General features: G+C 39.6%; 9 protein-coding genes across 9 annotated transcripts; 7 read left to right on the forward strand and 2 right to left on the reverse strand.

The window, feature by feature from the left end:
• Window positions 1-157: 157 nt before the first annotated feature.
• PRP31 (U4/U6-U5 snRNP complex subunit PRP31) lies at window positions 158-1,576 on the forward strand (the record flags this gene model as incomplete). The annotated part of the gene is made up of 1 exon (XM_037287385.1): window positions 158-1,576. The coding sequence occupies one exon, from the start codon at window positions 158-160 to the stop codon at window positions 1,574-1,576; it is 1,419 nt and encodes a 472-aa protein (XP_037143280.1).
• A 332-nt stretch (window positions 1,577-1,908) lies between these two features.
• On the forward strand, window positions 1,909-3,633 carry HG535_0B05970 (serine/threonine-protein kinase; the record flags this gene model as incomplete). The annotated part of the gene is made up of 1 exon (XM_037287386.1): window positions 1,909-3,633. The coding sequence occupies one exon, from the start codon at window positions 1,909-1,911 to the stop codon at window positions 3,631-3,633; it is 1,725 nt and encodes a 574-aa protein (XP_037143281.1).
• A 290-nt stretch (window positions 3,634-3,923) lies between these two features.
• Window positions 3,924-5,454, forward strand: DRN1 (Drn1p; the record flags this gene model as incomplete). Its single annotated transcript, XM_037287387.1, has 2 exons — window positions 3,924-3,940; window positions 4,008-5,454. 2 exons carry the CDS (start codon window positions 3,924-3,926, stop codon window positions 5,452-5,454), a joined length of 1,464 nt encoding a protein of 487 aa, XP_037143282.1.
• Window positions 5,455-5,532: 78 nt separating this feature from the next.
• Window positions 5,533-8,145, reverse strand: MRD1 (RNA-binding ribosome biosynthesis protein MRD1; the record flags this gene model as incomplete). The annotated part of the gene is made up of 1 exon (XM_037287388.1): window positions 5,533-8,145. One exon carries the CDS (start codon window positions 8,143-8,145, stop codon window positions 5,533-5,535), a length of 2,613 nt encoding a protein of 870 aa, XP_037143283.1.
• A 607-nt stretch (window positions 8,146-8,752) lies between these two features.
• Window positions 8,753-12,121, forward strand: VAS1 (valine--tRNA ligase; the record flags this gene model as incomplete). The annotated part of the gene is made up of 1 exon (XM_037287389.1): window positions 8,753-12,121. The coding sequence occupies one exon, from the start codon at window positions 8,753-8,755 to the stop codon at window positions 12,119-12,121; it is 3,369 nt and encodes a 1,122-aa protein (XP_037143284.1).
• A 92-nt stretch (window positions 12,122-12,213) lies between these two features.
• RRP46 (exosome non-catalytic core subunit RRP46) lies at window positions 12,214-12,897 on the reverse strand (the record flags this gene model as incomplete). The annotated part of the gene is made up of 1 exon (XM_037287390.1): window positions 12,214-12,897. The coding sequence occupies one exon, from the start codon at window positions 12,895-12,897 to the stop codon at window positions 12,214-12,216; it is 684 nt and encodes a 227-aa protein (XP_037143285.1).
• A 195-nt stretch (window positions 12,898-13,092) lies between these two features.
• Window positions 13,093-14,016, forward strand: TPC1 (thiamine transporter TPC1; the record flags this gene model as incomplete). The annotated part of the gene is made up of 1 exon (XM_037287391.1): window positions 13,093-14,016. One exon carries the CDS (start codon window positions 13,093-13,095, stop codon window positions 14,014-14,016), a length of 924 nt encoding a protein of 307 aa, XP_037143286.1.
• Window positions 14,017-14,132: 116 nt separating this feature from the next.
• Window positions 14,133-14,777, forward strand: PIS1 (CDP-diacylglycerol--inositol 3-phosphatidyltransferase; the record flags this gene model as incomplete). The annotated part of the gene is made up of 1 exon (XM_037287392.1): window positions 14,133-14,777. One exon carries the CDS (start codon window positions 14,133-14,135, stop codon window positions 14,775-14,777), a length of 645 nt encoding a protein of 214 aa, XP_037143287.1.
• A 298-nt stretch (window positions 14,778-15,075) lies between these two features.
• On the forward strand, window positions 15,076-15,975 carry ALE2 (Ale2p; the record flags this gene model as incomplete). Its single annotated transcript, XM_037287393.1, has 1 exon — window positions 15,076-15,975. One exon carries the CDS (start codon window positions 15,076-15,078, stop codon window positions 15,973-15,975), a length of 900 nt encoding a protein of 299 aa, XP_037143288.1.
• Window positions 15,976-16,347: the final 372 nt, after the last annotated feature.

Here is a 16,347-nt window from a genome sequence, read left to right on the forward strand (position 1 = left end):
TTTCAAATAATGAAAAATTTTCGATATTGTAAGGAATAAAGAGAAGTGCTTTGGTACGGATCTGAAAAAGAATGCTGATGGCAGACCACAGTACCAACATTAGTGAGGTTATAGCTGCAGCATTTATATATCTAGAGCTTATCATATACTACCAACGATGTCCGAGGAAGATGATAACTTTTGGGATGATCTAGATCTCGATTTGGCCAGCAGCAAGGGAGAGGATTTTCAAGAAGACGAAGAAAAAGACGAAGAACAGAATCTGATACACGATAATGAGGAATTTCGTGTGATAAGCAGTAATAGCACCTTTCTATTGGGAAATTTTTTGACAGATTACCAATTAACCTCTTTATCGGATGTAGAAACTCAAAACCCCAATGATATCAGCCGAATACCGCAGTTCGAATCGGAAATTTTAAGGTTGCTCTCTCAGAAGACTGATGAACTATCACCATTATTATCACAATTGAATGAACTCTCAGTATATGCACAGCGCGAGGTAACTGTGTTACATAGTTACATGAAACTACTTTACAAGGACAAATTTCTGGAACTGGAAGATCTAATACCATCACCGTTGCCATACGCGAATGTGGTCTGCATACTTGAAGAACAAGAGGGCGGTGCCCATCTAAATTTGGCATCAGCTTTAGAAAATGAAGCAGGACTAGGCAAAGAGCAGATACTGGTCTTAATGATGTCGACGAAAACTTCGTTCAAACAAGATGTACGGATACAAATGGAACGCAGGTCATTTCTATTTGAGGCAAGAGCACTGATTCAGGCACTTCTGAGAATTCAAGACCGCATTAATGATTTTGTGACCTTGAGAGTTCCCCTGGCTGCGCCCAATGTTTGTGCATTGGTGAGCCCCAATATCGCATCTCTCCTAATATCTCATGTGGGTGGCATCCAGGAATTGAGCCAGATCCCAAGCTGCAATTTAGCTTCCATAGGGAAGAACAAACATTTATCGCACGAGTTTCACACGAACATCGCAGGAGTGAGACAAGAGGGTTTTATATACCGATGCCCGTTAATACAACAGCAGCCAATGCAATATCACAAACAAATGCTGCGAATGGTTTGCGCAAAAGTGTCACTTGCTGCAAGAGTAGATGCTGGCATGCAAAATGACACTAAAGATGATTCATTTGGTAATAAGTGGGCACAAGAAATATCAGAAAAAATACAAAAGCTTCAAGATACCACAGCTATCCGAAATGTAAAACCTCTTCCAATACCAGAAGATGCTCCCAAGAAGAAGAGGGCAGGAAGGAGATTCAGAAAATACAAACAACAATTTCAGCTGTCGCAATTAAGACAGCTACAAAACAGGGTCGAATTTGGAAAACAGGAACAAACGATCACCAATTCCTTCGGAGAAGAGATTGGTCTAGGTATGACCAAGGCGGGATTTTATGCAATCAGCGGATCTTCAGCCGGTGGAACCGGCGTCACAAAAGGAAATACCAATAACTCTGCTAAATATTCAAAGGCAATGAAAAAACGAATCGAAGAAGCTAACGAGCAGTCCAACGACTACCTCATATCGCTGGAAGATCGTATTTGAAGAAGTGTACGAACAAATACAATGAAGGCTTCAAAAATTTCGTATTCACGACTCTATAGAAGTAGATACAGTTGTTGAACTCTTTGTGACAATAAAGATCGGTATTATGCTTCCAGACACCACATACTTAACTGGATCATTTTCCTTATACGGTAATTAAATAAATAGAAAACAATTAGAAACACGGAATGTAAAAAAATATGAATCTAAATATTGAACATACAACACCAAATCTCTGACAATTCAATTGCTAGATTTTGTGAGAAGTGCTGGCTCTTGAGACTTGCGATCTTACGAAAAGCAGCTGGTGTTAGAATAAAGTAGGCTCTGCCATGTTTTCCAGATCAGAAAGAGATATTGACTCGTTGGCTGGCGATATAGGGAATTTGAGTTTCGATGTGGGCGAAAATAGTTTGAAGAATTCGATGAGGGGTGGACCGGTGGTTATGCCAGCAACTCCATCTCAATACAAGGAAAATGGATACATGGGCACGCCATCACCTACCAAGTCAGTTTACGTGGGGGACAAGAGTTCTGTTATGGATATTGATGAAACAACGAGGGATGACATCGATATAACGAGTTCTCCTAAAAAGCTACCAGCAGGATTTCATGAAAAGGCCAAGTCACACAAAACGCAAAGAGTGGTGAGCGTTTGCCAGATGTATTTTTTGGATTATTACTGTGATATGTTTGACTACGTGATTAGCAGAAGACAGCGTACTAAGAGAGTGCTGGAGTATTTGTCGCAGCAGAGAGCACAAAAGAGTCTTGGAAATGAACGATTAAATGAGGAATGGACGGGATATTTACAGAAAGAACATGAAGTATTAAGGAAAAGAAGATTAAAACCGAAGAATAAAGACTTTGAGATGATAACACAAGTGGGCCAAGGTGGCTACGGTCAGGTTTATTTAGCAAGAAAGAAGGATACAAAAGAAGTTTGCGCTTTGAAGATTTTGAATAAAAAACTACTTTATAAATTAAACGAAACTAATCATGTTTTAACCGAAAGGGATATTTTAACAACAACTAGATCGGAATGGTTAGTCAAACTATTATATGCATTTCAAGATAATGAAAGTCTATACTTGGCTATGGAATTTGTACCTGGTGGTGACTTTCGTACACTACTTATCAATACAAGATTTCTCAAGAGTGCACATGCAAGATTTTATATCAGTGAAATGCTTTGCGCAGTAAATGCATTGCATGAATTAGGCTACACACATAGAGATTTAAAACCGGAAAATTTTTTGATTGATGCAAAGGGACATATAAAATTAACGGATTTTGGTTTAGCGGCTGGTACTGTTTCAAATGAAAGGATTGAAAGTATGAAAATAAGACTAGAAGAAGTTAAAAATTTAGAATTTCCTGCTTTTAAAGAAAAATCAATGGAAGACAGAAGAAAAATGTATAATTCCCTGAGGGACTCCGACGTTAATTACGCAAATTCAATGGTTGGATCTCCTGATTATATGGCGTTGGAAGTCCTGGAAGGTAAGAAATATGATTTCACCGTTGATTACTGGTCGTTGGGATGTATGTTGTTCGAAAGTTTAGTTGGATATACACCATTTAGCGGATCATCAACCAATGAGACTTATGAGAATTTGAGACATTGGAGACAAACTCTAAGAAGGCCGCGCTCAGATAACGGCAGACCGGCATTTTCTGATAGAACATGGGACGTCATTACGAGGTTAATAGCCGATCCAATAACTAGATTAAGATCATTTGAACATGTTAAAAGAATGCCATATTTTGCAGAAATAAACTTTGATACTCTGAGACAAATGTGTCCACCATTCACACCACAGCTGGATAACGAAACAGATGCTGGTTACTTCGATGATTTTACCAGTGAAGCTGACATGGCAAAATATGCTGACGTTTTCAAGAGACAGAATAAATTATCAGCAATGGTTGATGATTCATCGGTAGACTCGAAGTTAGTAGGATTTACCTTCAGACATAGAAATGGTAAACATGGATCAAGTGGCATATTATACAATGGATCAGAACATTCAGATCCCTTTGCCACATTCTATTAGTTTTGCAGTTTTGCACTATGCCCGTTACGTTCTCTATCAAACATGCATTAATGAACATACGTATATATTAAAGATATATAAATATGTAAATATTTAACCTCGGCTTTTAAGCTTTACTATCCACTTCAAATATCCGTGTCGTCTTTCCCCAGGCATTTTTATCACTGTGTCATTATAATTACCCTTTCAAAATCGCTGCATTATTTTCTATCGGGATGCCCATCGTGAAATTTTTATTCAGGCAATAAGGATAGAAAAGAGCATTGACTTTAGTAATAGCAGCCCCAAAAATGCCTAAACTTAAAATGTATGTTGAGCAATTCAAGCAGTGCGGATAAAAATGTATACTAACATTTGCATGATACTTTCTAAAGCTTGATCCTTCATTCAACAGCTGATGATCTATCCATCGTTATCGAAAAAATTCGCAAACTACATTCAAAATCCGGCCCCTTTGACAATGTAATTCTACTTGGGGATATCGAGAGCTGTATCTATGATATAGATTTGAGTGGACTGCCACCATTAGTATCATTTGGCCCCTTATCAACAAGTGATAAAGAGGGATTACAAAATGTTACCATTTTACGAGGATTTGGTGTTCATGAGACACCTTCAGGATTGCAGGTCGGTTTTATCCAATTCGATGATAAAGAATTAGAACAGAACAGGTCATTTATTCTTGACAAATTTAGCAATCTTAAGGGACCATTAGACATTCTTATTTCACGCCAGTGGAGCGAGTGCATCGCAGACAGAGAGAGTACTACACTGGGGCATGAAGTGATTGATAAAGTCAGTACAGAATGTCAGCCGCAGTACCATTTTTCATACGATGATCCAGACCATTTTTTCGAGCTGGAACCTTTCATGTGGGAAACCAGCAAAATATACACAAGATTCATAAATGTCCCAAGTTTCAATTCAGGCAAAAAATGGGCTTATGCATTCAATATTTATACCGGCACTGATTTAGACAGATATGTGAAACCTCCGAATTTAATAGAGAATCCCTATCGCAGTAAAAAACGTTCATTGGAAGCGACCGCAACAGATGAATTGGCACAAAAAAAACTTAAGACAATTCTACCCAGCAATTGTCATTTTTGCTTCACCAACCCAAATGTGGAAGATCATATGTTTATATCTATCAGCAGTACTGCGTATTTGACCATTGCTAAAGGCCCTTTGTCAGTGCCCAGAGGTGAAATGAACTTTTCTGGACATTGTCTTCTTGTACCGATTGAACATATACCGAAAGTTAAACTCATCGATGACGATTCTCAAGCAGCAAAACTTTTAGAGGATCTCAATTCCTATGAACGGAGTATAGTCAAAATGAACTATAGAAAATTTGATATGTCGACAGTTGTCTTTGAAATACATTCTGATAACTCTATCCATTTTCATAAGCAGCTAATTCCAGTTCCTAAGTATTTGATAATGAAATTCAGCCAGGCTCTGGATAGGCAGTTGTCTCTCAATAACGAGAAATATTTGAATAATGGGAAATTGGATTTTAAGCTCTTCAAATCGAATAAAGACAAAGAATATATAAGAATTGCTGATGACAGAAAGAATAACTACTTGCAATTCACTGTCTACCCAACAAATGAGGCAGAACCAGAAGTTTATTTAAGTTTATTTGAGCCAAATAATAGGATGGATTTACAATTCGGGAGAAGAGTCCTGGCATTTCTGCTGCGACTACCGAAAAGAGTGATTTGGAATTCACCAATATGCAAACAGAGCAAAGAACAAGAAGAAAAAGAAGTCTTGCAATTTCAAAAAAGTTATGCGGAGTACGATGTAGCCAAATAAAAACGGCTGTATCTCATGGGAAGGAAACTAAAAAAAAAAGTTTTACAATTCAGTATAAATATTAATTATGCTTCCTAATTAAATGCCATTCAACCCATCATTTTCTTCTTCATCCATGTCCAATCTTTTTCTACCTCCGTTGCTTTTGATTGAAGCAATTTCTCTCGTTGCAGCCTGCTTCTGCATTTTTTTGGTCATCCTGGCTATCTCTTCTTCTGTGTCTCGAGCTTCTTCTTGAGCAAATTGCATTACTAATCTACGGCCTAACAAATGTACACCTTGTAATTGATCCATAGCCGTTTCAGCTTCCTTTGGTAGAAGAAATTCAACGAAAGCGAAACCTCTGGCACTTTTGTCAAATTTCTTTGGAACTCTAACAGATTTCAAATTACCAAACGAACTGAATAGTTCAAAGACATCTTTCCTTGTGGCTTCAAATGGTAAGTTCTTGACAATAATTTTACCACTTTTTCCACTTCTCGAACGAGAGTTACCAGTGCCTGTTTTGCCCTGCCTGTGTGATAATTTCAACTGTATCTTATGCCCATCCAATATAGAACCATCTAGAGCTGAAATAACAGCAAGTGCTTGCTCTTTGGTCCTAAACTCTACAAAACCAAACCCCATTGATAAAATTTTATTTGGACTCTTAGGATCGGGCTTGGTTTTGACTTGTGCAACGACAAATCCATCGAATGATTTGAACTTTTGCTGCAATTGTTGCTTAGTTGTGGAGAAATTCAAGTTTTTAATGAAAATAGATACTGTTGGCCCATCAACAGCATCGTCATGCTTATCAACTTCACCGTGTTCCGCCGCTTGTGCCTGAATAACGTCATCCGATGTTTGTTTAACTTCTTTAACATTTTTGCTTTCTTCATTTGCGTTATTCTCTAAGGATTCATCGTTCTTAGCATCTCTGGTAAAGCAGTTACTAGGCCCCTTCTCCAAATATATGATAGTATCCTTAAATCTCTTATATGATAGCTTTGTAAAAGCTGCTCTTGCTGAGGTGACATCTCTGTACTGAACAATGGCTATTGTTCCTGCTGGAGGCATAAGAAACCTCTCCAATTTCCCAAAGGGAAGGAGAAGGTCACCAAGTTCTTCAACGGTTGTGCCGAATGGGAAATTTTTGACCAACAGAACACGATCATCTCTTTCTTCACCTGACTTTGCTTGCCCAAATTTGGTTAGATCTAAACCTTTGGTTTCAAAATATCTTCTTACATCACCAATGACATGAGCCTCAGCTAATGCTTGCTTGACAGCAGAATTAGAATTCTCAGGATCCAGCAATTGTGATTTTTGCAAACCCAGTTTAGCAGCTACGCTTCCAAGAACTGCGTCTTGGTTCATATATAGAGAATTCCACGAAAAAGTTTGTCTTGATGCCGTTGCCTTCCTTCTCAGCTCTTTTTGTTTTTTAAGTGGCATATTTTTCAAATCGAATTCATCCAAACGATGATCTTTCTTAGCATCTGCCGGCAAGATATGGAGAAGTCTGCCCTGGAAAATTTGTTTATCTAATTCAATGTATGCATCAACAGCCTTTTTTGAATCCTTGAATAGGACATATGCAAAACCTTTTGATTGGCCGGTTCTTGTATCTAATGCGATATGAACTTCCTCCAATTCACCATAGGGACTAAAAAGCTGTCTAAAATCATCCTCCGTAGAATTATAAAGAATATTCCGCAGAAACAGTCTTCCTGTTTTATTAATTTTTTCTATGGCTAGTTCTTCTTGTGATTTTTTAGATTCTTTCTGTTCTGATTCCTCCTGTTTTGCTTCCTCTCTCACTTGCGAATTTGACGGATCTGAAATCGCAGTCGAATCAGCCTTAGTTCTTTCCATCACTTCACCATTGGCATTGATTCTAACCAGTTTTTGTTTGAACCAATCCATATCTGATACTGTTTCATCTCGTGCTGAATTTTCTGTTGCATCCTCATTCTGGGCATCTTCATCCTTGGCGAATGCACTCAAATCCATCATTTTTTCGTCTTCGATTTGATCGTTCTCCTTCGAGGTCCCTTTGGAGTTCAAATCCATATATTCATCATCACTAGCATTTTCGACATCCTTAGCTTCGTCCTTCATTGCTAAGGCATGAGCTAAAAGGGTGTTTCCCACTCCATTATCATTCTCATTCATATTTTCCTCAGCTGCATTTTTCAACCCTGGTGTCTCCCACGACGCTACCTGGGAGCTAGGTTTCATGGTTTCTATGAATTCTTGCAGTTGCTTATTTTTCTGAATCTCCGCATCAATAGATACTTTTTTCTTATCAACTACCTTAGTCTTCTTATTATTCTGCGCTTCGCTTAAAAAGGCCTCCTCTTTCTCCCTTAGTCTCTTTGCGATCTCCCTTCTTTGTTCTTTCATAGGCTTAGGTACTCGTGGATCTGCAAAGCTCTTGGCCATCGAAACTTCGACTTTTGATGTATTGAAGTAGGAACCATTGAAATACTCCACCGCATCAAACGCATCTGCTTCGTCACGGTATCCTAGGAAAGCGAATCTTCTAGTGCTACCGTTTTTGTCCTTCACAATCTTGGCATCTGTGATCAAATCCTTTATCTTTGTCGTACTGTCATGCAGCTGTATCAAACGTTTCTCAAAATGCTCTCTCAATTTTCCATCGTCAACCAAAAAACTTGGCAGACCTTTTATAATAATACGTGACATCCCACTAACGATACTTAAGTTACAAACTGTTACTAAGTTCCCACTTACCGCTAAACTGAACCGTTATAGCCCCTATCAGAAGCTATAACTTTGCATTTTCTCTAAAGTAATATGAGATGTGATGAGATGAGCTTGAAATTTTTCGTATTGCTTCACCAAAAAGGAAAACCCGTTAAAAAACTCCTAAAAGAGGGATAGTATCCGCATTAGGAAAGAGAATAAACTGTAAATTCTATAAGGAACAGAGAAACTGATCAAAGAGACCTACAAGCCTCGGCCTAATCTACTCACAAGTCTACAGACTAATCGAGAACATGTCCTTAGATCATCAGATACTCGCGAAGTATCTTTTACTGCTACAAGTGACTTTTTCTGATAACTCTGTTCCTTCAAGCACTCTTCAGCTAATTGAAAATTTTTTCCAGGAAGCCGTATAGGCTGAGGAAGTTGGAATACTCGAACCTGGATTCTCTCGATGAATGCCGCCAGTGCTTCATTGCATGAACTCAACATCTCGATGTGCTTTTAAGTGCTTAGTGACTTTAGACATTTTTGGTTTAAGATTCTAGTTTCGGGTTTTGTTTTTTATAGTTTCTCTTGATGATAGATGCATAAGTGGTTACGCATTACTGTACCTGTAGCTTCTTCGTTATCATTGTCATTCAAGAGTCAACTAAGAGTATTTTCAAGACAATTAGTAACGTCTAGGACTTTCTTAGGTTACCAGAGAAAATATATAGACAATACAAGCTTACAACTACAAAGTCAGCAGTGGAGATTTTTCAGTATGAGTGATCTTGATAGCTTACCTCCAGTAGATCCAAAGACTGGTGAGATCATTGTCAATCCACTTAAGGAAGATGGTAGTGAGAAAACTGCAAAGGAGATAGAAAAGGAGAAGAAAAAAGCTGAAAAGTTGTTGAAATTTGCAGCAAAACAGGCTAAAAAGAAGGCCACCACAGCAAACAGCGATTCAGCAGAGAAAAAGGATAAGAAGAGTAAGAAGAAGAAAGAAGTGGAGCCAGTTCCAGACTTTGTTGACAAGACAGTAGCCGGTGAGAAAAAAATTTTGGTTTCATTGGACGATCCTGCATTGAAGGCATACAATCCTGCGAATGTTGAAAGTTCGTGGTATGATTGGTGGGTTAAATCAGGTTTCTTTGAACCTGAATTTACCAATGATGGTAAAGTCAAGCCAGAAGGGCTTTTCTGTATTCCAGCCCCACCACCAAATGTTACGGGTGCCTTGCACATCGGACACGCTTTGACCATCTCTATTCAAGATTCTTTGATCCGATACAATAGAATGAAGGGCAAAACAGTTTTGTTCCTGCCAGGTTTTGATCACGCCGGTATCGCTACCCAATCTGTGGTTGAAAAACAGTTATGGGCCAAAGACAAGAAGACTAGACACGATTTTGGCAGAGAGGCGTTTATTGAAAAGGTTTGGGAATGGAAAGAAGAATACCATCAAAAAATCAAGAGCCAAATTCAAAATTTAGCCGCATCTTACGATTGGAGCCGTGAAGCTTTCACTTTATCTCCAGAACTTACCAAATCTGTGGTAGAGGCTTTCGTTAGATTGCATGACGATGGTACCATTTACCGTGCTTCAAGATTGGTAAATTGGTCAGTTAAATTAAATACCGCTATTTCTAATCTGGAAGTAGAGAACAAAGACGTGAAGGGCAGAACGTTAATAAGCGTTCCAGGCTATGATGAGCAAGTTGAATTTGGTGTATTGACGTCATTTGCGTACAACGTTGTTGACTTAGATGAAAGGCTAATCATTGCCACCACAAGACCAGAAACTATGTTCGGTGATACAGCTATCGCTGTTCATCCAGACGATTCTCGCTACAAACACTTGCACGGTAAATATGTCCAACATCCTTTCTTACCTAGAAAAATGCCAATCGTTTGCGACAGCGAGGCTGTCGATATGGAGTTCGGTACTGGTGCTGTCAAAATCACACCTGCTCATGACCAAAACGATTACAACACAGGAAAACGCCATAACCTAGAATTTATTAATATTTTCACCGATGATGGCTTGTTGAACGAAAATTGTGGTCCTGAATGGCAAGGAATGAAGAGATTCGATGCAAGAAAGAGGGTCATCGAAGAGCTCAAGGCTAATGGTTTATACATCAGCCAAGAAGATAATGAAATGACTATTCCAACTTGTTCAAGATCTGGTGATATTATCGAACCCTTGTTGAAACCACAGTGGTGGGTTTCCCAAGGTGAAATGGCTAAAGACGCCATTCATGCTGTTAAAAATGGTGATATAACTATCACTCCAAAATCATCAGAATCGGAATACTTCCACTGGTTAGGAAATATTCAAGACTGGTGTATTTCTAGACAGTTATGGTGGGGCCACCGTTGTCCAGTTTATTTTGTCTCTATTGAAGGTCAAGAAAATAGCAAAAATGATGGTGAATTCTGGATCGCAGGCAGAACTTTGGAAGAAGCTCAAGAGAAGGCCAATATCAAATTTGTTGGTAAAAAATTCACACTGGAACAGGACGAAGATGTTTTGGACACTTGGTTCTCTTCTGGACTATGGCCATTTTCTACTTTGGGGTGGCCAGATAAAACGAAGGATCTCGAGACATTCTACCCATTCTCCATGCTAGAAACAGGATGGGACATTCTGTTCTTCTGGGTTAGTAGAATGATCTTTTTAGGTATCAAATTGACCGGTTCTGTCCCATTCAAAGAAGTGTTCTGTCACTCCTTGGTTCGTGATGCTCAAGGTCGTAAAATGTCCAAATCTTTGGGAAATGTTGTCGATCCATTAGACGTGATTCGGGGTATTAAATTGGAGGATCTCCATGCTAAATTATTGTTGGGTAATTTGGATCCAAGAGAAGTCGAAAAAGCCAAAGCTGGTCAAAAAGAATCCTATCCCAACGGTATTCCACAATGTGGTACTGACGCCATGAGATTTGCACTTTGTGCTTACACTACCGGTGGTCGTGATATTAATTTGGATATTTTGCGTGTTGAAGGTTACAGAAAGTTTTGTAATAAAATTTATCAGGCTACCAAGTTCGCACTGATGAGATTAGGGGAAAATTACAAACCACCTTCCAGCGAGGGCCTGTCCGGTAACGAATCATTGGTCGAGAAATGGATTTTGCATAAATTAACCACAACGTCCAAGATTGTAAATGAAGCTCTTGACAAACGTGATTTCTTGAATTCTACCAGTGCAATTTATGAATTCTGGTATATGATTTGCGATGTTTATATCGAAAACTCCAAGTATTTGATTCAAGAAGGCACAGAAGCCCAACAAAAATCGGCCAAAGACACATTGTACATTTTGATAGACAACGCTCTGAGATTAATTCATCCTTTCATGCCATTAATTTCCGAAGAGATGTGGCAACGCTTACCAAAGCGTTCCACAGAAAGGAGTGAAACAATTGTGAAAGCTGCCTATCCAATTTATGAATCTGAATATGACAATTTGAAGGCAGCAAAAGCATACGACTTGGTTTTGGATATCACGAACAAGGCGCGCTCTTTACTAGCTGAGTTCACTATTTTGAAAAACGGAAAGGTCTTTGTTGAATCCCAACATGAAGACTCATTTGAAACAGCCAAATCACAGCAAGATTCAATTGTTTCTTTAATTAAAGCTATTGATGAAGTGACGGTTGTTCGTGACGGCTCTGAAATCCCTGATGGTTGTGTCTTGAGATCTGTCAACCCAGAAGTAAATGTTCATTTATTAGTGAAAGGCCATGTTGATATTGACGCTGAGATCGGCAAGGCGGAGAAGAAGTTGGAAAAGGTCTCAAAGACTAAGAGTGGAATCGAAAGTACAATGGGCAGTAAAGATTATGAATCAAAAGCTAATGACCAAGCCAAAGAAGCAACCAGGTTGAGATTAGAAAACTCCATCGCTGAAATCGAAGGTTTGAAAGCTACTATTGAAAATTTGAAACGCCTCAAATTATAAATTATGTAAAGTTATTTACTCCTTCTAATTCAAAGCTTAGTATATTTAATACAGTACAATAGATACAGATAAGAAATACCTATCTGCTGGATTCAAGCGACATGTGTTCGTACAATGTCTTCAGAGATCTTATCACTTATGATTCTTCTCAATTCTTTTGTCAGCTCCACGCAACTTTGTTCACCATTTTGCAAAATTTCAAACAGTTGCTCTTCGGTGAAATCTCCAACACTGTCTAGCAACAAAACATTTTGGATGACGCTACCACCCTTAACAAGCTCAAGTGCTAGAGTGTGAACTGACCTCGAAACTCTCAAGTCATCATCACCTGGATCAATGACCAGTTCATCCGTATCCTTAGCAATACAAAGGCATACGCTAGACACCATACTATGAAGGGCTATGCCTGCATCAATAAGTGCTAGGAATGCTGCATTTATGCAACAGCTTAATTCTCTTTGGGAAAATTCCTCTTCGCTCTCGCCAGCTTCCAGTATTTGACAAGTAATCTGACACAGCTGTCTTGGATATTTATAACTCACTATCAGTGGTGTTAATACAGCACGTAACTTGTCTTCGATAAGTTTTTCCCTTGTATTAGGAATGCCTCTGGCAGGACGCACAATGACTTCCAAGGCAAGTCTGGTGGGCAATTCTTGCCTCGCCTTTGGTTCGATTGGACCCGTCACCGAGCAGATAACTTTTGTGTTTTTGGATTCAAACTGGGACGACCCATCAACTTGGTTCAATATACCGGTAACTGCTTGAACGACCATCTCAAAATGCTGTTTTTATGGTTGTCTGCTCATTTATTAGATTAACTACCAATCCGAAATTTTTCACTTCGATAATATCCAAGCGGGATAAGGAACAATACTAATAAATACAATGAGATAAGACAGGTTGACCAGACTTTATACAACACTCTTCGACTGCAATCTATTGTATTATGGGCCTTTAAAGCATGCAGCATGACTCAAAGAGATCACCTTCGTAAAGGTGAAGATGTTGCCGTTTGGCGTAGCCTTGTAGCAGGGTCCTTATCAGGACTCACTGCTCGGTTCGGTACTGCGCCTATGGATACCATCAAGATACGACTGCAGATCATGCCCCTACAATCAGGGGAACATTTCGGTATTTTTGATGTGATAAGGGACATAATGAAAAAGGAAGGTATCAGAGGACTGTGGAAAGGGAATGTACCTGGATCCATCTTGTACGTTATCTACGGGGGCACTCAATTTGGTTCTTATTCAATGTTCAACACCATATTGAGTCCCATTGGCTGGAGTGCACCGGTGCATAGCTTTATCGTTGGCGCACTCTCAGGAGCTACAAGCTGTGTAGCTTCTTACCCCTTCGATGTCCTGCGTACACGGTTTGTAGCGGATCGAAACATCGAATTATCGAGCATCACCAAGACGTTGCGTGAGATATTGCATGAAAAGGGCGTTAAGGGATTTTTCAAAGGCTGCACTTCCTCAATTGTAACCATCACCATGACCACGTCCATCATGTTCAGTGTCTACGAAAGCATAAAGATACACTGTGAACATTGGAAGACCATGAACGACTCACATTGGATCTCAGCACTAGACCACTGCGCAGGCCCTATTGGCGGTGTGGTATCTAAAATGATGACATTCCCTCTGGATACTGCAAGGAGACGTATGCTGATTGGCCATTCTCCGCTCGCAAAGGGTCTTACTACACAGGTGCACATCTATGAAAGTTACAAAGAAATGGGACTCCTTCGCATTGGCGCAACGATCCTCAGACGTGAAGGTATCTATGCACTGTACAGGGGAGTCACCATGGCACTTTTTAAGAGCGTACCGAGTACAACAATCTGCCTCTACAGTTATGAATGGTTTATAAAATGTATTTCCGGGTAACACCCTACTTAAAATATAGTAATCTCGAAGAAACAAGCTGAAGAGAACTAGAGGCGAAACAGCAAGATAACTGTCCCTGACTTGCGGAAGACATAATTCAGGATAGCATTCTAAGGATGGCTAACGTTACTCCCCATGCTGTAGTATGGTATATTCCTAATCAGATCGGTTACCTAAGGGTTCTTACAGCGCTCATATCATTTTTCACTATGCCGAATCATCCCATGTTCACAATGATAGTGTATGGGATTTCTTGCCTGCTAGATGCATTGGACGGTACCATGGCCAGGAAATATAACCAGGTGAGTAAGTTAGGGGCCGTTCTGGACATGGTGACGGATAGATCAACAACATCGAGTCTCATCTGTTTTCTGGGCGTAATGTACCCCAGATGGTGTGTTCTCTTCCAAATTTTGATTTCTCTAGATCTGTCAAGTCATTACATGCACATGTATGCCAGTTTGACCGATGGGAATGCATCCCACAAACAGGTCGGCAAAGAGAGCTCGAAACTCCTACATTGGTACTATACGAGGAGAGACGTCCTCTTCACTATCTGCGCCTTCAATGAGCTTTTTTATATGGGACTGTACCTCTACGGATTTAAGAGATTCCAGACGCTAGGCCTATCAATTGTACTAATATGCTTTCCTGGATACGTGTTTAAGCAAGTTGCAAATATAATCCAGCTCCAAAGGGCTGCTATGATACTAGCAACTTCTGATGCCAAGGAGGCAAACGAAAGATCGAAGAAACAATGAAACTATATAAACATAGACGAATACGTAAGGTTGCTGCATCGAATAATATAAATACACAATTACATCAAGTCAATTAACTGTAACTAGGACAGCCTCCACACGTGACGGGTTGATCATTGAGTGGTTTTCTTAATCTGAGAGGCCATTTTCTTTTTTTTCACTTTTGAGAAAACCAGATCAGCAGCATGATTAGACGGTCGTAACCCTTTTGTATAACAACTGGATAAAAGTTTTTCCTATCGCTACTGCTGTTTGGGGTTATTGTGTGCGAGATCTTCTCACTGGACTAGGTCGTAAGATGCAAGATCTATTGGGCAGATTGGTTCGTTTCTTGTTGGCACTGCCTCAGCCAACAATAGTTGCCACGTCAATTGTTCCATTTCTGAGTTCCAAGGAGTTGATCACTTCGGACTCAATTCTATCCAACCTTCATTCAATTGCCTACGTCGCAATATTTTACCAATTATGCTTCATTCTCGGTCAGTATGTTCTTTTCCCCCCAATTGCTGCATTCGTTAGCGATTCTGCTCACTCCAAGAGGAAATTGATTAACCAAAGTGCAGTTCATTTTGTCTCTTTGGTGCAAAGTATAGTGATTTTATACGTCTCTATCAGTTGTCTTGTGTCACCTCAATACTCATCGGAGAATTACACAGCTGAAGAAAGAATTTTCAATGACCATCGCGACACTGAGATAGTTTGTGTCTTCGCTATTGGGTACTTCATCTGGGACATCTACATCTCGCTTTTCTACTCCACGCTGCCATTTGTGCTTCACGCTCTAATATCTACAGCGGTTTTCTGCATCGGTTTGAAACCTTACATACAGTACTACGCCCCTATATTCTTGTTGTTTGAGCTATCTAACCCCTTTCTGAATATACGGTGGTTCTCAACAAAATATTTCAAGGGCACTAAGAACAAACTGCTGCTCATTTTCCAACTGATCAACAACCTATTGTTACTGCTAGTGTTTTTCTTCGCAAGAATTTGCTGGGGCTGGTATCAAATAGGAAAGCTCTTATACGATTTCTATCAAATTCATGATCAAACTGGTTTCCTCCTCTGCGAAACTATAGTCATTGTGACTGGTAACTTTATTCTAAATGTCTTGAACCTTGTGTGGTTCTCTACAATGCTTTCCATCGCAGTCAAGACGATCACCAACAAAAGTAGGTCCGTGAAAAAGACACACTAGACCGTTATATAGCAAGGAACAATTCGGTTTACGTAGTATAGGTAGGCGTTAATTGAGCGTGTTCGGACCAGAAACGCCAACACGCGGTATTTAAATGCAACCAGAGCTTCGTTCACACGCGCAACGAACAAGCGTTTCACTATTAAAGGGGCCCTTCGGTTACAATCAGGTCGATTTATTCCAGGGCAAGGCTGTCATCTAACCTTGCGATCAGTTATCTTGTATATCGGAGGCGCGCTTTTGTCTTTATTTGGGTCATCAAATTTAAATATTTTTTTGTTCGGGACTCTACACACCTTTTCTATAAATACAAAATAGCCATCAGTTGATCTGCTAAAACGAAAAATTATCTTTTCAGATAGTCTGTCGATT

This window comes from Zygotorulaspora mrakii, chromosome 2, assembly GCF_013402915.1.
Source record: "Zygotorulaspora mrakii chromosome 2, complete sequence".
Lineage (NCBI taxonomy): Eukaryota > Fungi > Ascomycota > Saccharomycetes > Saccharomycetales > Saccharomycetaceae > Zygotorulaspora > Zygotorulaspora mrakii.